Here is a 20,909-nt window from a genome sequence, read left to right as displayed (position 1 = left end):
AAAAGAAAAAGAAGAGAACAAAACCAAGAAAATTACAACAACAAAACGAACATCAATTTAGAAGCTTAAGATTTTGCAGTCCTCTACCCCTGAACTTTTTCATTATTACACAGAAAAATAAGGTGTCGAAAATTATAACAAATGTAGAATGGATCCCCCCTCCCCTCCACCTACTACTTTACTCCATAATAAGAAATATGGGTTTTCCCAATTCTAAGCTGTGGATGAAGCCAGGGAATACCATGTTGAGGGAAGTCTAAAAGGCAAAGATAAGAGAAGTTGGGGCGGGGGGATGAGCCTTTCCACAAGACAACAAGGTTTTTAGGGCAAGAGACAGGCAGAGATACTCACTTTCTCCAGAGAAGAAACTCTGTCCTGTGCCTTGGGAGATGTCATTGTGAAGACGAGGGATGAGGCCCACTGTGGCTCCATCTGGAACCTGGAGGGGAAAGTAAAGGAAAGAAAGGAAATAAGCAATGAAAAAGCAGGAACATTTAGGCTCAGCATGAAGAGAATATCTTTGAATGAGAGAATCAAAAACAGAAGTCTTCCTCTCATATAATGAAGTTGGGAAGGAAAAGAAAAAAGAACTAATCTAACAAACCGCCGGCACAGGGAAAAGCCTCTATCACAACCAGGGATGTCACAAGATACATTACTGCCCAAGGAAGAGCAAAAAATTGTGCCCTAAACTATCAAAGTCAGAATGACAAGTGTTTAAAAGCCAGCTGAGTTATTTCTGCACCTGAGGCAGAACATCTCTCAAGTGCCTCTCTTCTGTCCTGATGGTAAAAAATAACCAACACATACCCAGAACCTGCTATTTGAGGCAGCTATCTTACTCTGCTCAACAGCAGTGGCATTCTTTAATGCTCATTAATAAAGTAGACCATCACCCCACTTCCCCTCATCCTTCTCCCATTCACTCCTATCTATCTGATCCGACACCTTGTAATGCTGAAGTGTGTTGAGCCTCTTCCATTCTTTCTGCGTGACAGATGTCAGGTCCTCATCAGACAGTGTCAGGTGCCCAGCAACGCCCGATCGCCATTCTGAGGAAGAGAAGAGTAGCAGGTGAGCACCTTCTATTTTGACATTCTCTCCCCAGTCTCTACAAAAGGCTGCCGAGTCCAAATCCACTGTTTATCACAGTAATAACATTTCATTTATATTATGCGCTTTTCCCAATATTAGGCCCCAACCCAGTTTACAAAAGTTAAAATAAATCTACATAAAAACGGTTATAAAAAGAGAGGTGGGAAACATATTAAAAGGTATTACAGTCAGCCCTCCACTTTCACTGGGATTACAAGCACAGAGTCCCCATGAAAGTGAAAAACTGGAAATTTGAATTTTTTTTAACCTGAGAGAAAACATCTCTAGGAATCTCTAGGTCTTCCAGTATGGCTCTATTAAAATCTATATACAGTAGAGTCTCACTTATCCAACATTCGCTTATCCAACATTCTGGATTATCCAACGCAGTGTGACTTTTAGTAGTTAACGTTTTTGTAGTCAATGTTTTAAATACATTTATTTATTTATTTATTTATTTATTTATTTATTACAACATTTATATCCCGTCCTTCTCACCCGAGAGGGGACTCAGGGCGGCTTGCAATAAACACACATATAAAAATTATACAGTACACATAAATCAGATTAAAAATTATTAATTTACATCAACATTCATAAAAACATTCTAAAATACAAATGGGTGTGTTCAAGTTTAAAAGACTGGGTCTGTCAATTGAGTTCCAGCGTACATAATAATAATTAGCGCTGCTAATTGTTATTCGAAGGCCTGGCCCCACAACCAAGTTTTGAATTTCCTACGGAAAGTTAGGAGGGAGGGAGCCTGCCTGACTTCACTGGGGAGGGCGTTCCATAGTTGGGGAGCCACTACTGAAAAAGCCCTGTCTCTCATCTCCGCCAGCCACACCTGTGAGGCTGACGGGACCGCGAGCAGGGCCTCACCTGAGGATCTTAAGCTTCGAGGTGGGTCATAGCGGGAGACACGTTCGGACAGATAAGCTGGGCCGGAACCGTTTAAAACTTTATAGGCTAAAGCCAGCACCTTGAATTGTGCTCAGTAGCTAATCGGCAGCCAGTGGAGCTGGTGTAACAGAGGAGAAGTACGCTCCCTGAACGCCGCTCCAGTTATTAACCTGGCAGCCTCCCGTTGGACTAATTGAAGCTTCCGAACAGTCTTCAAAGGCAGCCCCACTTAGACTGCGTTGCAGTAGTCTAAACGGGATGTAACGAGAGCGTGGACATTGTGATGTTTTGGTGCTAAATTCGTAAATACAGTAATTACTACATAACATTGCTGTGTATTGAACTGCTTTTTCTGTCAAATTTGTTGTAAAATATGATGTTTTGATGCTTAATATGTAAAATCATAATGTAATTTGATGTTTAATAGGCTTTTCTTTAATCCCTCCTTATTGTCCAACATATTCACTTATCCAACATTCTGCTGGCCCGTTTATGTTGGATAAATGAGACTCTACTGTATATATAAATGTAATGTACATAATTAGGACCGAGTTAACAACAAAACCACTGGACCAAATGCTACCAAATTTGGCCACAATGCACCAACACATCCAAGGTACATCCTTCACTCAACCCACCCCCCAAAAAACCCCAATTGGCCTATATCTATTTTTCACTTCCCCCCCCTCCCTTTTTGGCCAGAATGGTACATTCCCCTCTTTTCCCTTCACTCTCTGCCCTTGCCCGGGGGCGGGGGCGGCGGCTATGTTTACAGATGACGGGGAGCCTGGCACATGGAGTAGAGCAGGTAAAGAGAGAGCCAGCTACCAGGGCTGTTTTTCTTGGAGGGACTTCCCTCCCTCCTCAAACACACAGTTCTCCCCCTGGCTGTCAGTCAGAAGGGTAGGTCCCACTGCCTTTAGGCCCTGCCTCCTTCGTGTCATAGCAACCCTCTCGGCCACAATGGTACAATGGCACCCAGGGAACAAGCAGGGTTCACTTATTCAGTGCAAGCTGGCCAAACAAGGATTCCCCTACAAAGGAAGTAGCCGGGCTTCAAAGTGGCTCTTTGATTGAGGGTGCTACGCCAGCTCGCCAAACAAGAATTCCCCTAGGTATAACACAGCCAGGCATTGAAGTTGCAGGGCTATTCAGTGCAATTCAACCAGATCAACAAAGGATTAACCTTGGTAGAAGATGGCCAGGCTTTGAAGCAGCGATACTACTCTGTACTATTGAAAATGGCCAACCAAAGATTTCTCTAGGTAGCAAAGAGCCAGGCTTTGAAGTAGTGAGGCGATTCATTGCAATTCTACTGTAGCAGCCCAAAAAAACCATTCCCCTAGAACGCAAATACACAGCCTTCCAAGCAGGAAGCCATTGTATTCCAGCTCACCAAACAAGGATTTCCATAAGAAGAAAACAGCCAGGCTTTGAGGCTGCAAGGCTATTCACTGCTGTTCCACCTGGCCAACAAAGGATTCCCATAAGCCACAGCAACGCGTGGCGGGTGTGATGACTCATGGGCCTTGTAGTCCTGTTCCTAGTACTATTGTGGCAGACGAAGAGGAAAACATGGGGTTTTCGCCGGTTCAGCAAGAGCCGGAGTCTCTTCACCTGCAGGATGTTGATGTTTGCCCTCAAGAATTCAGCCAAACAGGCCTTGGGCAGAACTCTCCCCCGTTTTCCAGGAGGGAAAATTATTCTAAAGATAGGGGAGTCAGGGAGGCTAATCGGAGAAGCCTGAGAATCGCTGCCAAACAAATGGCTGATTAGGTCTGCTTCCCTTGGGAAATTCTAAGGAGTCATGCATCTGGACAGAGTTGGGTTTCGCTTCTCGTTCTCTAGGGAAAGAGTTCTGTTGGCGGGAAAACGAGACCCAATATAGGTGTTTGGCGTGAGGGATTCTTTGCGGAGTCAATTGATCAGCTTGAGGAGAGAGATCGTGTGTGGACTTCGTAATCCCAGTTCCTTGCTTTCCGGATCTAGCTTCAAGCCTTGCCTTGTCTCACGGTTTTACCACGGACTCTGTTCATGCTTCATGTTCGTCTTGCCTCCAGTCACGGATCTAGTCAAGAATCAAGTTTATTTCCAGCCTTGTTGTCAAGCTTCATTGGACTTTAAAGACTCTGTTATTTCCCCACACTATTGCTTGGCAAAGTGTGTGTTTCGGTCAAGTGGATTAAAACTTTGAACTCTAATATCTTATATTGGACAATACATTTCTGGACTATATTTGACCTCATCTGAAAGGTCTGCTTCTGAACTATATTCTTCACTTGTTTTTATTGATTTTATATATTTCTTTAATAAAGATATTAGATAGAGACTGGCCTCTGTGTAAGGTTATTGGTGCTCTGCAGCCAGGGTCCTGACAGCGGGGCACAGCTAGTATTCTTCCTGAAAATATGCTTTCTAGAAATCTTTAGGTCTTCCATCTCAAATGAGATGGAAGATCTAGAGATTTCTTGAAAGAATATTTCAATTAAATTTTCAAATAATCAAAACCACAAAAGTCAAACCACAAATGTAGAAGGCTGACTATATTAAAATACTATTAAACAATGCCTAGAATTGCTGCCCTTTAAAACAGATCCATTAAAAGACATAAGATAAAAGATCAGCAGAAGAGAATGAGTCATCCCCAAGAGATGTTGATCCTTCCTTATCTAAAGCAAAAACTTCTGCCCTGGAGAACAGAATGAGAGTCTCCAGGGCGCAGATCTTACCTAAATCCAGGGAGTGCACGGAGGGGCGTTGGGAGAAAGGCACGCCCTTGTAAACCTGGTCCAAAATCTTCTCCTTCACCTGGGTGATCGTGTCTGTGTCGAGGACACGGACTGGGATGCGCTGAGTCTCAGAGCCACCACTAGGGCCAGCCCCACGCACCAGAACCGTCAGGGTGAGTGGCCGATACTCCACATCCTCACGCAAGAGCCGCCCATCATTCAGCGTCCTTTTGGCTTTGCCGGTCACCGCATCTACGGGGCCCTTGTTCACCTGATACTTGATGGCTCGGAAGAGCATATACAGGGGCTCCCCTGCTACTTCCTTCATCAAGAATGAGAGAAATTGGATAATAATGAAGCCAGGGTTCCCCTCAATCCCATCACTAGGCACAGTGAGGCATTTGCTTCCAGTGGAACACAGGTAGAAGTCCACCAAAGCCATTTCTTTTGAACCTCATTTCAGCCAGCCACCTCCACTGGAGCAGAGTTGTTTGTATGCACAGCTACTCCTTCATCCCCTAAGCCAGCCTGCTGCTCTAAGGCAGTGGTTCTCAACCTGTGGGTCCCCAGATGTTTTGGCCTTCAACTCCCAGAAATCCTAATAGCTGGTCAACTGGATGGGGTTTCTGGGAGTTGTAGGCCAAAAAAACCTGAGAACAGGTTGAGAACCATTGCTCTAAGGGTATAAGGGATGGTGATGAACTATTTCCCATTGCCATGTTCAGCTACCAATCCAGTGAAACTTCTGCCTGTCCCTCAATCTTATAGAATCATAGAATCATAGAGTTGGAAGAGACCTCATGGGCCATCCAGTCCAACCCCCTGCCAAGAAGCAGGAAATCGCATTCAAAGCAACCCCGACAGATGGCCATCCAGCCTCTGCTTAAAAGCCTCCAAAGAAGGTGCCTCCACCACAGTCCGGGGCAGAGAGTTCCTCTGCCGAACAGCTCTCACAGTGAGGAAGTTCTTCCTAATGTTCAGGTGGAATCTCCTTTCCTGTAGTTTGAAGCCATTGTTCCGCGTCCTAGTTGCAGGGCAGCAGAAAACAAGCTTGCTCCCTCCTCCCTATGACTTCCCTTCACGTATTTGTACATGGCTATCATGTCTCCTCTCAGCCTTCTCTTCTGCAGGCTAAACATGCCTAGTTCTTTAAGCCGCTCCTCATAGGGCTTGTTCTCCAGACCCTTGATCATTTTAGTTGCCCTCTTCTGGACGCTTTCCAGCTTGTCAACATCTCCCTTCAACTGTGCTGCCCAGAATTGGACACAGTATTCCAGGTGTGGTCTGACCAAGGCAGAATAGAGGGGTAGCATGACTTCCCTGGATCTAGATGCTATACCCTTATTTATGCAGGCCAGAATCCCGTTGGCTTTTTTAGCAGCCACATCACATTGTAGGCTCATATTTAACTTCCACTACTAGCAGAAAAAGGACACGGGATGAAAAATAATCATGCAATCTTTTAATTTGCTGATACAAGTCACACAATTTCCTTCTTATTTGGCTAGTATGATGCTGGCATCCAATTTATGTTTGACTTATTTTTTTAGAATAAACATAGTCCTGATTATATTCTAAGTATTGGCAGTAGAAGGGTGGCTCCCAACAGATGGATGTGAGCGGTGGATGAGTGAAAAGCAAACAGCCAAAGAAATTGAAAGCTAAACAGGCAATTGCAGTGACTGTAGCAAAGGGAACACATTTTTGTTTTTCTACTGTATTTCCTTTGGCTATTCAAGAGCTGTGAGTAGGTGGGATCACCAAAATAAATGAGAATGAAAATAGCCAAAGGAGTGGGATGGGAATCTTTGTGACATTAAAGGCTGTCAGACAATGTGGGCAGGAGCTTCAACAGCTAGCTGGTAATGGGAGGCAGCCCTATCACAAACTATGGTGACACAGACACTCATGTGACAGGCTACTGAGCACCAGAGGCGGAAACAGGCAGGTGTGTCTCCAGGACTACTGGGGCCCAGACTCAGAATTCCCATTTAGCACAAAATGTATAAGTTTGACTTTGAGTGAACTGTTCTCTCCCAGTTTGACATACCAGACAGGTGGGGATGTTGTAAGAATCAAAAGCAGTTGTGGGGAAACCCTACACATGATTATTCAAGTTCCTTTTGAAAACTGGCAAGAAATCCAGCTGATCTTGGTATCTACTGAGGTCTGGTTCCAGGACCTCTTGTGGATGCTCAAGTCCCATTATATACAACAGAAGTAGTAAATTGTATCCCTTATGAAAAATGGCAATATCAAGATTTGCTTTTTGGATTTTAAAAAAATCAAACTATGGATGTTTGAATCCATAGATACAGAGACTGTGGATATGGAAGGCCAACTAATGTCATTTTCCACTTACAATAAAGTAGATTGTATCCAGAGTGTGTCTGGATAGGAGTGCTGATAGGATTTTTAAACCATGACCATCTTTTAAGAGAAGCCAAAAGAGGGCAAGGAGAGTTTGTTTGAAAGGTATCCCTTTTAAGACTTTGCAAGTCAAGTAACAAGGTAGAAACAGTAAACAGAAGAGGAAACACCAGTGGCAACACAGCAACATCATCTTAAAACATCCAAGTGTTCAAGTCTAGGCTTGTTTCTTGTCCCATCCCCTTTCCCTCAACCACTCTCTCTGCTACCTTTCCCAATTTACCGGTAGGTCCCTTCTACAATGTCATATAATCCCAGTAATCAAAGCAGATAATCTGCTTTGAACTGGATTATCTGAATCTACACTGCCATATAGATACACTGCCATATAATCTGAATTTCCACTGCCATATAATCCGGTTTAAATCAGATAATCTGGATTTTAAATGGCAATGTAGAAGAGGCCTTAGATACAGAGCACAGGAATCAGAATGACACGAACAAGAGCTGAAAGCAATCCCAAGGGCCATTTAGTACTGTCTCCTGACAGACACGATTTGTGAGAATTAGAACATTACTTCCTTTTCAGAAACACAATGGCAAGTATCATATATACAACATTTGTGGTTCTGTCTATCTCCAACAAGGGGACTGGACACGGGTAAGACAGTTTACACATAACGCTGAATTTGAACTCCAGTTTCTCCTGCAACCATGAAATGATGAGAGTTCCAGTCCAACATCTGGAAGATTATCTATTTCCCACTTGGTCACTGATTTCTATTTATTTATGTATTAAGAAATAGGACTTTGAAAGAGACTTTTCTGAAGTAAGCACTTGGGAAAATCAGACTACAGACTGTACCGCTTACCCTGAGATAGGAGTAGAGACAGATGGACATCCAGTTGGTCAGCAGTTTCTCCACCATAGTCTCTGTCCTGCAGAACAGTTATGGAGCATAAGCACAGTTATTCCAATGATTTCCCACTCTTCCCTCTTGCCAAGGCTTCCCCCTAGACTTGGTTTTCTCCCTCTCACTCCAATATAGCATATAGCAAGCCTTCTTCTGATCATATGGTGTTGAAGAACATAAACTGCCTGCAGTGCCTGAACTTGTGATTTTCAAACTTCATTCTACAGAATGGAGTATCGGGATTAATAGAATCATTTCAATAGAATAGTGTTGATACTGAAGCTTCTGGTGCCTTACACAAATGAATTCTTTACAATGAATTTAGAGTGTGCTTGTGGTTTTGTTTTTGTTTTTTAAGTACAGAGACCACTTCTGAATAGAGTTCAATCTAAGTTCTTGAGAATAGATTCTGTTTACAACTATCAAAAATACCATGGAGGTTTTTTTTTTCCATAGAGACTGAAAAGCAAAACAAGTGCATCTTGGTGGTTTTTGAACTGAAAACAAGTGCATTGTAGCACAAACATTTGTTGTTCTGGAGGCCCAGTAAGTCTCAATCACTCATTGTGTCAACAAAAGCTACTTCACTGTACCAGCAGTAATATCAAGTATTATTTGGTATGACAATTTACTCTCTGGCAGGTTAGGGAGGGAGGATTCAGGCCAGGAAGGAAAAACATTTGCGCTGGCAACCCTTAGAGATGTCACCACCAAATGGGAAGGCATGTGCGTTTACTTGGTTACTGGATATATCTTGATAAAAGGGCGCCATTCTGCACCTTACATTCCTCTGTCCCTTTTCACGGTGCTAGCACTCAGTTTCCCGTGAACAGGCTTACCTGCGGAGCATGAGTTTAGGATTGCGGGAGACACAGTGAGCAGCGAGGTCACTCAGCAAAGTTTGCATGATGTCCGTTAGGTACTCCAGACGCCCGTGAAGAGCCAGCGAGAGGAGTGATGCTGCATGACATCGATCTCGCTGTGAGAAGGTAGGTTGGGCTTCCAATGTTCGAATTAACTGGGGAGACAGGAAAAGATTATCTCCTTTTGCCAGGATCCCTGTCCTACATTAGTCACCGCTTCAGTACCACTCCTGGAGCCCCCGGTGGTGCAATGGGTTAAATCCTTTTGCCGGCAGGACTGCTAGATTGATAGGTTGGTGGTTTGAATCTGAGGAGAGCAGGCAAGCTTCCTCTGTCAGCTCCAGTTCTCCATGCGGAGACATGAGAGAAGCCTCCCACAGGATAGTAAAACATCAGACATCCAGACGCCCCCTGGGAGACAGCCAATTCTCTCACACCAGAAGCGACTTGCAGTTTCTCAAGTTCTCCTGACTTGAGAAAAAAAAGTACCACTCCTTTACCAGGCTGGAAACACAACTTGGGGCAGAAGCTGAGATTATCAGCTATTCCGATAAGAGATGTGGAAGGACTGGCCTGCCATGGTGTAATGGGATTATATTTTCTATGTGCACCCATGGCCAAGCTGTCTAGGGCCTTTGAAATTGTAGTCTAACATAATCTGGTATATTCCACACACAACAATCTTGGATGTGTCAAGCAAAAATTTACAAATCAGCACTGTTCTTTAGTTTAATAATAATAATAATAATAATAATAAATATTTTTAACCCGCCCTATCTCCCCAAGGGGACTCAGGGCGACTTATAATAAAAAACACAGTGGCAAACATTCAATGTCAAAAACCAAAAACAACATAGATCAAAAGCAAACTCAATAAAAATAATATAACAGCATAAGTAAACATAGCAATAATACAGTGCACACTTTACAACATGATAAGTTCTTTAAAACTCTTTAAAAGTTCAATTAAAATTATTATTAGAGCTGAGTTGGCATATCTTTAAATAGAGGGAAGATATTCAGCAGTAGATCTCCCTTGCCCATGCATTTACAGTGTCTCTCCTACGACAATAATTTATTTTTGTAGGATTGGGGGCAAAAAATCCCCACAAAAGTGGAAAAAACACAAATTTAAAAAACCCACTTTTTAAAAATGAGACAACACCTCCCTAGGAATCTCTAGATCCTACAGGGTTAACTTCTAACAGAAGCTGACTACAGGATCACCACAGAGGCTCTATATTTCCTGATGGAGAACACATTAATCAAATCCATGGATAATCAATCCTGAAAAAGTTAAACCTGCAAATGTACAGGGTTGACTGTACTGTAGAATGCAAGTACAGTAGAGTCTCACTTATCCAACGTTCTGGATTATCCAACGCATTTTTGTAGTCAATGTTTTTAATATATCATGATATTTTGGTGCTAAATTCGTAAATACAGTAATTACTACATAGCATTACTGCGTATAGAACTACTTTTTCTGTCAAATGTGTTGTATAACATGATGTTCTGGTGTATAATTTGTAAAGTCATAACCTAATTTGATGTTTAATAGGCTTTTCCTTAAGCTCTCCTTATTATCCAACATATTCGCTTATCCAACGTTCTGTCGGCCCGTTTACGTTGGATAAGTGAAACTCTACTGGTCAGTTGTGCTCCTTAGAGCCTGCTTTGTCTCCTGTTACAACTAATAGTATAGAGATCTGGTGCTGGTCTCTGCATAACAACCTATCTCATCTCCACACAAATAAACACACATATCCAGTTACTGTAGGGGTGGGAAAAACATTGGCTTTCTAAATGATGCTGGATTGCAACTCCCATCTCACCACTGACCAGGATAGCTGCAGTTCAACAACAGCTGAAGACTGGCCTTTTAATTGCACCTGACTTACAGAATGACCTATACCCCCTTCCCATCTCCCTGCCCCACACGACCAGCATTCAAGCCTCTTCCAGATTATGATTTAAACTGGATTATGTGGCAGTGTAGATTCATATAATCCAGTTCAAATCAGATAATGTGGATTATTTGCTTTGATAATCTGAATTATATGGCAGTATAGAAGGGGCCTTAGTCTCTATCCCCCAGCCCAGCTGCTTCCCAGAATGTTCTCTTTCCCCAAGATACCCACCGTCAGCAGGAAGACTTTGCTATTCAACAAATTGGAGAGCTGCCCTAGGCCCTGCTCCACTGTGGCACGGCGCCCCTCCGGCAGGTCCAACACACGCCGCAGTGGCACATCCCCCTGAGCCGGGAAGAAGACACGCTGGGTGTAGGTGTTGTAGTCCAGGAAAGGGATCCCTGAGCCCTCCAGCTCCCCACTCAAGTCAGTCATTTCTGTCATGAGATCTGAAGCCAGCAGAAGGGATTGTTTGGGAGAGAGAGGATGAGCAAGGCAAAAGACGACAAGGGCAAAGAAGAGGAAAAAATGAGTGGGGAACGTTCCGTTATCCATACAAACTAACAAACAAAAATCTGAGTGAAAAAACTGTCAAAACACAGCTGCTTCATATTTTAGCAAATATGCTTCTGAAATCCCCATAAATTTTATGTCAGAGCTGCGTGAACCTGAAGGTTATTTTCTGAAGGAAAAAACTGTGATGACTGGGAAACCTATGATATTCCAAATATTGATGAAGTATTATTCCTGTGGTTCCTCACCAATGGTCAAGGTAGATGGGGAAGAGCTCACCATCTTCTCAAGCAACACAGGTTTCTCCCACTGCCGCAGTTTATTTATTTATTTACTTACAGTATTTATATTCCGCCCTTCTCACCCCGAAGGGGACTCAGGGCGGATCACATTATATACATATAGGGCAAACATTCAATGCCCATAAACACATTGAACCGAGACAGAGACAGACAGACGCAGAGGCAATGTAACCTTCTTATGAGGGGATGTTCGATTCTGGCCAGTTCCTATAGGATCTGCTTCTGTGCCTTTAATTCCAAGAGGAGACTTTTGGAATATATTGGACTGCAATTCTTAACATCCCCCATTGCAGTTAGACTGCTGGTGATAATAAAGGCCTCGGTCCAACACACGCAGGGTTCCCCAAGTTGAAAAAAAGCAATACAACATCCCCAATTGCTTCTCCTTCCATACCTGTGAATTCCTTGCGGCACTGATCCCCGACACTGATTTCCATGTTCTCGAGTTGTACCAGCACCTTTTTGTAGTCCCGCAAAGCCTGCTTGCTCTTGCGTCTGCCCAGAGGGTGTAGTAGATAGGGAGGAAAAAGAAGATACAGCTTTTGAAAGGAGCCGTGATGATGAAGGAAGCAGGACTACCTACTTCCGATGCACACATATTGCCTCCCCATCAACTAACCATCACCCTCCACTGTTACCTGTACATCAGGATAAGCAGTAACACAACGAAAGCCAGTACTGCTGCTCCCACCCCTAAACCAATTTGGGCTTCCGGGGGGAATCGAGATGGTGGTTCTGTGTCATAGCGAACTCGACCAAGATCCAGGCGTAAGTTTCCCATCTGGACCTGCGTAGCAACGATGAGAACATAGAAGATCCATTCTAAAGAGGCACATACATTACCCAAGGCAGAAAATGAGAGAAAGCTAACAGACCTATTGAGTATTTGGGAGCCAAAGCACACTCCACCTGATGCATGAAAGGTAGTGAGAAGGAGCTAAATGGTCACCTAAAACATACTGTATACAGCTGAAGAACTGGACTCCTATCTTTCTCTATGTTCATCCTCTAAATTCACTCTTCTCCAATCTAGCACACTACAAAATTGTTTGGATTACAGAACTCATCATCCCAAGCTAGAATAGGCTTCATGTAGGGAAAGGCTGCTAAGGCTGGATCTACACTACCATATCATCCAGTTTCTGAATATGGATTATCTGCTTTGAACTGGATTGTGTGAGTTTACACTGCCAGAACCTAGATTATATGGCAGTGTAGATAGGGCCTAAGTCTTCCACTGTTGTTAAAATACAGTCACACCTGAGAGAAGAGATCAGATCTGAAAACCTATTTATACTGGGCAGGAGCTTCCACATACATTTATGCGTTTGCCTTTTGCTGATTTGATTATTCACAGGTTTGATTAAATTGTTATCTCTAAAAATCTCCAGTGTAACTCTATAGGTGACTCTCAGATATTTATTTATTTATTTATTTGCAGTATTTATATTCCACCCTTCTCACCCCAAATGGGACTCAGGGCGGATCACATTATACACACATAGGGCAAACATTCAATGCCCATAAACACATCAGACAGAGACCAAGACAGAGACAGACGCAAAGGCAATTTAACCTTCTTCTGAGGGGATGTTTCATTCTGGCCACAGAGGGGAGCAGCTGCTTCATCATCCACTCTGATGGCACTTCCTCATTCCAGGTCGTAAATTAGTTAAACTTGCCTCCCCACTTTTTATAAGTGGTACCTTATTTCCTACTTGATAGATGCAACTATCTTTCAGGTTGCTAGGTCAGCAATGAGCAGGGGCTATTTTTTATTTTTAATTGACAGGTGCTCACCCTGCCACGGGCTGGCCTCGAACTCATGACTTCATGGTCAGAGTGATTTATTGCAGCTGCTCAACAGCCTGCGCCACAGCCCGGTGCAGGTAGGTACATTTACCATCAATGTACCTATGTTGATGTATTTTATTGTGTATTATTGGGCTTGGTCCCCATGTGAGCTGCCCCGAGCCCCTTCGGGAAGATGGGGTGGGATACAAGAATAAAATTATCATTATTATTAAGTCATACTGGAAAACAAAGATATACTTAGAGAAGTATTAGTTCAGGGATAAAAAAGTAATTTTTTACTTTCATGGCTGTCCTGCATCCCTAACCACAGTGAATGTGGAGAGCTCCTTGTCTGCTCACTATCAAGGTTATCAATTTGAAATAGTTTATTGTACTAGCCCAAGGCCATGACAAAAGGTACAGATTCAGGTTACCCAGAACAGTACTCTCAAAGCAAACAGGAAGCAAAAGATAACAAAGGCCACCATCATGCTCACACAAAGAGCAAAAATAATGTGAATCATCGACAGTTACAGATGCATTATGGGAGAGGGTCAAATTGCTAAGATATCCTGCTCTTGCAATCTCTATAGAGAGTAGAGACACTCTTATCATGTTCCTCTAAGTGAAATTGTTGAAGCTCAAAGGTAACCTTTTTCCAAACAAGAAGTGATTTTAAGGTTGCTTCCTGGTTTGAAAAACTCCCTCTGAGGCCTCAAACAGATTGGCGGGCATTGCATCATCCCCATGAGAATACAGGAGGCACAGGGAGAGAGGTAAATATTTTTAAAGTAAAAAATAATACTTTCGGGAGGAACGTGAGGGGCAGATGTGGCAGCCCTGAACTTGGGTTGCTGACTAAAAAAGGTAAAGTTTTCCCCCTGACATTAAGTCCAGTCCTGTCCGACTCTGGGAGTTGGTGCTCATCTCCATTTCTAAGCCAAAGAGCCAGCGTTGTCCGTAGACACCTCCTAGGTCATGTGGCCAGTATGACTGCATGGAGCGCCATTACCTTTCTGCCGAAGCAGTACCTATTGATCTACTCACATCTGCATGTTTTCAAACTGATAGGTTGGCAGAAGCTGGGGCTAACAGCAGGCGCTGACTCCGTTCCCTGGATTCGAACATGCGACCTTTCGGTCAGCAAGTTCAACAGTTCAGCGCTTTAACATGCTGCACCACCAGGGGCTCCCTTGCATTAAGTGATCGCTTAATGGGAAGGAGTGAATTCTTACAAACCTCTGATTTTTGCACCCGTTTCTCCAACTTCCCAAAATATCAAGGGCGTACTTAGCATGTGTTTTGTTTTAAAAGAAAGTAAAGACCTCTCAGAATAATGTGTGTTAAATAATGGGCAATGCAGAAGTTAGGACATGTTGGTAAAGATTCCAATATAGAACCTATTCTGTACAACGCAGAAGGTTTATTCTTTTCAGGAGCGGGTAAGACTCCTTGAAGAAAACTTTCTTTCATTGGCTATGAATCCAAAATTGTCCAGTCTTCAACATGACTAAAACACAAAGGGGTGTTTGCAAATAGGGAGGAGATAAGGTAAAGGTTTCCCCTGACGTTAAGTCCAGTCATGTCCGACTCTGGGGGTTGGTGCTCATATCCATTTCTAAGCTGAAGAGCCGGCGTTATCTGTAGATACCTCCAAGGTCATGTGGCCGGCATAACTGCATGGAGCGCCATTACCTTCCCGCCGAAGCGGTACCTATTGATCTACTCACATTGGCATGTTTCCGAACTGCTAGGTTGGCAGGAGCTGGGGCTAACAGTGGGCGCTCATTCCGCTCCCAGGGTTTGAACCTGGGACCTTTCGGTCTGCAAGTTCAGCAGCTCAGTGCTTTAACACACTTCGCCACCGGGGCTCCACCGGGGAGGAGATACAGGGAGGCAAATCTCCTCTGCCATTTTGGAAGGGCCTACTGGTATCAAATTGCTTCCCCGTGTTATTCTGTTCAACTGTGTGGCAGCGGGGCATTGATTTCACCCAAGCAGCATGGTTTGAGTGTGTTAAAGTGTTCATTCACAAACACCACCTCTAGATTAGGCTTAGTTGTGCTAACAACAAACATCTATTTGGCCTGGAATAGATGTTTGTTAGGAAGAGAAAGGAAGTACATTCGGGGCCACACAGTTCAGCTCGCCACCCCTTTAATCCCTTTGTATTCATAGTACAGACAGAGAAAGGGTTGTTAAACAGATCTGTATCTCTAAGGAACATTGACTCTACCCACATAAATTAGTTTAATAGTCACTCCCTCTCCACAGGGAACTCCAGTTCTCTGCCAGCAGAAGGGACGGGGATATAAGAATTCTCAGCAGAACCAGGTTTAATTAAGAGTACCATAAACATAAACTGATAATGAAAATAATACTAACAATCCAAAATAATAACAACAGAATACAACTAGATCAATATCACAGCACAGTGTAATGAGAGGAGCACTGGACAAGACTCTGGGAGACTAAGGTTTGAATTCCTGCTTAGCAAGAAAACTCACTGGGCAAGTCACAGTCTCTCAGCCACCGGGGAAGCCCTCTCTGAACAAATTCATAATTGGTTTGCCTTAGGGTGACCATATGTCAGAAAAGACATAAAGGCATGGAATAATGACAACAAATCACTATCATTGCCTCAGAATAGCTTCTCTCATTTGTGCAAATCCCCAGGAGGTTTCCAGACCTACCATAAAGCAATAAAGCAAAATTATGAGGAATGAAGGCACAGTTTTAAAAAGCAGGGTCATATTTGTACAACGGATTTGCAGCTTGCTTTATGGGTGGCGTGGGAAATCTAACTTGTAGTAGAAGCCATGATTACAGAATCATTTGCTATTATGCAAACTACAAGGGTGTGATCTTGTCTGTGTATCTGAAGCAAGTCACAGGCCTCAATAAGAGGGAGCTTCATTCCACAATGAAGTAGAGCCTTTCAAAGTTTGCCAGGGGAGATCGAAGTTTTCCCATAGGGTGCAAAACAGAAGTGGGTGGGTTTGAGGACTCTTGAATATGTCATGTATTTCCACTCCCACCATTCTGCTTCCTGAACTCACCATGAACTCTGGCAGCACAGACGAGGCATTAAGTGGCTGCGGGGGCAGCAGAGGGGGCTCGCAGTACAAATTGGTGGGCGTCAGAGTCTTGATGATGCAGGCGCTGTTGCCGATAATGACCCGCACTTCGTTCTTACTGATGCCAAGGTTCAAGCCTTCTCCCTGCAGGGATGGAGAAAGTGAGGTAAAAAGTCAAATCTGCAGTGTCATGTAGGCACTCTAAAGTTGGGGCAGTGCTTTGTGTAACATCATCCTCAGTCCCTTTCCCTTGAAGATAAATGCTGCTCTGCTCTAAGTACCAAACAGGCTTCTCGCAATCGGGTGTCTTCCTTATGATTTGGGTTTCAGTTCCATCAAGCCCAACCAGTTAGAAAAAAAGATAAGGCATTCTTGGAGTGGTAGTACCAAACAGACTGGGGCCAGATTTGGCAACTGGTCCAAGGAATGGTGCACATTTGCTTCGTGTATACTTATGCAATTGTCCCCACACTCCAGTTCAAACTGCAGTACAGAGTTGATATTTAATAAGAAAGCTCTTATTAACTGTGGCACAGCTGTTTAGTAGCGAGCTGCAATAAATCACAACTGGCCAAGAGGTCCTGAGTTCAAAGCCAGCCCAGGTTAGATTAAGCTCCCGACCATTAATAGCCTAGCTTGCTGTTGGCCTATGCAGTTCAAAAGACAGTTGCATCTGTCGAGTAGAAAATTTAGGTACCGCTTTATGCGAGAAGGCTAATTTAACTAATCTACGACACCATAAAACCTTCCAGCAGTGTGCAGAAGAATGAGGAAGTACTCCATCAAGAACTCGGTGTCACAAGTGGATGGTGAAGTGACAGCTCCCTCTGTGGCCAGAATTGAGCAACCCTCATAAAGCCGGAAGCTGGAAAACGTTAAATTGCCTCCGTGTATGTCTATATATGTCTTATGTCTAATGGCATTGAATGTTTGCCATGTATATGTGCATTGTGATCCGCCCTGAGTCCCCTTCGGGGTGAGAAGGGAGGAATATAAGTACTGTAAATAAATAAATAAAATTTTCAGTACCAAGCAGAGCAAGTACATAACTCCCTATGCTGACAGTTTAAAATGACACTACAACAACAACTCTTTATTGATTAGTCAATTTTGACCATATGAAAACATGTGAAACATACAAAACGTACACACTTACCCGTACATACAGTAAAACCATGTTAACCATGTAAAAACAAAGCATCCCGGCCTACTAGACTACCAACCCACTCCTAGGTAGTTGTGCAAATACAGAATAAAAAGATTAAAATTAATTATTCCCTTAAGGTAAGGTTTAAGCGGGGGCAAGGGTAAAAATGACACTAGATCTATACTACCTGTGATGAATTTAGTTAACCAGCCAGAGCTGCAATGGTAAAATTTTAAGAGTATGTGCTCATCCCTATAATCGCCTCTTCAGGAATGTTTCCCAGAATGCAGGCAAGCTCTATATCAACATTTGCAAAAGTTTTACATTGTTCAATGAGTGGGTCTTTTGTAATGGACCTTACAAAACAAAAAATATTCATATCTCCTGACAAGAAACGTTTGCAACAGTTTATTCTTGCTGGAAAAATACAGATACAGTACTCCTCAACTCCACTGTAGCTGTGAAGGACAAACTTGAGCCTTGAACATGCTTGGCTATATGGAGGAAATACCAGAGGACCAAGAAGAGTATAGATGCACCAAAACGGCCTCCATTCTGCATCATTGTTTATCATGGCCAGCATTGATGGAAGTGGCAGGGGATGGCACATGTCTTGCACAGATGTACAACAGTCAAGACAATTACCACATTAAAAGCTAAAATTTCAACAGAAAATAACACTTTCAGTAAGGGCTCAAGAGAGGTCTTTGCCCTCCCCCCAAAAAATCTATGGCAGCCCATTCGAGACTGAACAAACTACGGAAAAGTAATTATATCTCACACAATATTCTGCCACAAATGCCAAGCACTTTTCTATGTATTTGCAACTGACATGGCAGTACGTTTATCCAATTATGGAAAATTAGAATAACACAATAATCCTTTTTAAAAATCATAGAATCATAGAATCCTAGAGTTGGAAAAGACCTCGTGGGCCATCCAGTCCAACCCCCTGCCAAGAAGCAGGAAAATCGCATTCAAAGCACCCCCGACAGATGGCCATCCAGCCTCTGCTTAAAAGTCTCCAAAGAAGGAGCCTCCACCACACCCCGGGGCAGAAAGTTCCACCGCTGAACAGGTCTCTCACACAGTTAAGAAATTCTTCCTAATGTTCAGACGGAATCTCCTTTCCTGTAGTTTGAAGCTGTTGTTTCGCGTCCTAGTCTCCAAGGCAGCAGAAAACAAGCTTTCTCCCTCCTCCCTATGACTTCCCCTCACATATTTATACATGGCTATTATGTCTCTTCTCAGCCTTCTCTTCTGCAGGCTAAACATGCCCAGCTCTTTAAGTTGCTTCTCATAGGGATTGTTCTAGACCTGTTAAACATGGATACCAGCTTTATATGGAAGTAGAGTTTGGAAATGTTAATTCTGGGTCTACATCTCTCAGAATTTCCTAGCCAGTGTTTCTAGTGGCCATACTGGTTGTGAGTTTCTGGAAGACGTATTAGAAGGAAGGAAGGAAGGAAGGAAGGAAGGAAGGAAGGAAGGAAGGAAGGAAGGAAGGAAGGAAGGACGGAAGGAGCAGAACATCTGGCAGGATGAATGGCAAGGGCAACTGAACTGCATTTTACAAGTACAGTGGTTCCCAATCTTTGGGCCTCCAGGTGTTTTGGACTTCAGCTCCCACAGTTCCTACAGCTGGTAAGCTGGCAGGGATTTCTGGGAGTTGAAGTCCAAAACACCTGGAGGCCCAAAGGTTGGGACCACTGTACTAGGATGTGGTTTTCAAGTTTTGCTAATCTGATCATAAATTTTATTTTGGTTGGATTGGAATTGAACACAGATTTCATTTGTGTGCTCAAAGAAAAACACATATTTTCTTGGCTGGCTTGCAGACAGCAGTTAATATTCTTTCTTGGCATTTCCATTCTTTCCCCCATCGATCAAGGCTTAGGGCAGCGATGATGCCCATACTGAGGCTTCTGGCCAGCCTAAAGCTCAGCACTAGGCAGCAGGTAGCATCAGTGACCTGCAGACCATCCTTGATATCCTTCATAAAATATTTATAAACTACAGAATCCACAAATCACATTTTTATATTCCGACATCAAACGTCAGGAGTTTGGGAGGAGGAGGGAGGCAGTTCCACTGTCAGCCTTTCCAATCCTAGGGGTATGAATGGCCAAAATGCCCAGAGCAGAAAAGACTCCTGGCGCATCTTAAAGTCTAATTTCTCATAATTTACCACATAATGAACTTTTGTGAACTATAGTCTCTTTCATCCCATTTGGCAAGCCTAATTCAAAATTTCAGGTAGACTATGACATAATCACTTGACATATTAGCATGTCTCAATATACAATATACTACTGGATTTCATTAACACTTGAGGGCTGATCACTGTGTTGTTGTATGTCTTTCGGGCTGTGTGGCCATGTTCCAGAAGTATTCTCTCCCGACGTTTTGCCCACATCTATGGCAGGCATCCTCAGAGGTTGTGAGAGGTCACTTTACATCAGTGATTCTTAACCTGGGGTCCACAGATGTTTTTGGCCTACAATTCCCATAAATCCCAGCCAGTTTACCAGCTGTTGGGATTTCTGGGAGTTGAAGGCCAAAACATCTGGAGACCCTAGGCTGAGAACTACTGCTTCACATGGTCATATTTTACCTTCCCACCCTAATCTAGCACTCACCTCTATGTCCAAGATATTGCCTGGCTTGAGACTAAAAGGACGTCCTGAGGAATCCCGACCAGGCCAGCGCAAGTGAGGATTGGGATGATAGGAGAAATCGTGGCCTTCGCTGGCATTGCTAAAAGGGACACGGAGTCCATCCATCTCAAAAATAAGGTTCCGGAATTGAGCATTCGATGGTATAGCCGGTGATGGGCAGAGAAGGAGAGTTGAGGAATTGATGCAGCAAGTTTCCCAACACTGTCAAGATACAAAAATTAGGTGAGAAAGCTAGTGGAAAAAAATGCTTCCTAAATTGCACGTCTCAAGCCAAAAATGCCTTCATGCACTCACCTCTAACAAATCTCCCACCTCGGCACATGGACGTGGAGGTGCAGGGGTCAATGGGACATGGGAACCCAGAAAAGTGCCACACGTTCTTTTCTTCCGCCTGTTTTTCACCTCCTCTGGTTGCAGGATTGCTTTGATGAGTGGCTGTTGCACCACATCCAAATTAGTCCCCTCCACATAGATGATCCGTCCACCCCTGGAAAGACATGGCATTTGGGAAGGTGAAAAGTGGCTACATCAGAGGGCTACTTCTATATCATGGAAACAGAGGTGTTTCTCAGGCCACTCATCACTTTGACACAGGCTATATCTAGAGGTTACAT

The 20,909-nt window shown here is 43.4% G+C and overlaps 1 protein-coding gene across 3 annotated transcripts in view; it reads right to left on the bottom strand.

The window, feature by feature from the left end:
- plxnb3 (plexin B3) overlaps positions 1 to 20,909 on the bottom strand; it is a 126,243-nt gene that overhangs the window by 22,385 nt on the left and 82,949 nt on the right. For all 3 annotated transcript variants that reach the window (XM_008103870.3, XM_008103868.3, XM_062971262.1), the window contains exons 18-28: positions 20,590 to 20,782; positions 20,257 to 20,496; positions 16,453 to 16,614; positions 12,238 to 12,386; positions 11,994 to 12,094; positions 11,016 to 11,233; positions 8,851 to 9,029; positions 7,970 to 8,036; positions 4,728 to 5,049; positions 949 to 1,052; positions 352 to 439 (exon numbers count right to left, since the gene is read on the bottom strand). In XM_008103870.3, coding sequence (XP_008102077.2) covers positions 352 to 439; positions 949 to 1,052; positions 4,728 to 5,049; positions 7,970 to 8,036; positions 8,851 to 9,029; positions 11,016 to 11,233; positions 11,994 to 12,094; positions 12,238 to 12,386; positions 16,453 to 16,614; positions 20,257 to 20,496; positions 20,590 to 20,782 — 1,823 coding nt within the window. The remainder of the gene's footprint in view (positions 1 to 351; positions 440 to 948; positions 1,053 to 4,727; positions 5,050 to 7,969; positions 8,037 to 8,850; positions 9,030 to 11,015; positions 11,234 to 11,993; positions 12,095 to 12,237; positions 12,387 to 16,452; positions 16,615 to 20,256; positions 20,497 to 20,589; positions 20,783 to 20,909) is intronic.

This window comes from Anolis carolinensis, chromosome 2, assembly GCF_035594765.1.
Source record: "Anolis carolinensis isolate JA03-04 chromosome 2, rAnoCar3.1.pri, whole genome shotgun sequence".
Lineage (NCBI taxonomy): Eukaryota > Metazoa > Chordata > Lepidosauria > Squamata > Dactyloidae > Anolis > Anolis carolinensis.
Note: the sequence above shows the minus strand (reverse complement) of the source record. Positions and strands in the feature narration are given on the sequence as shown.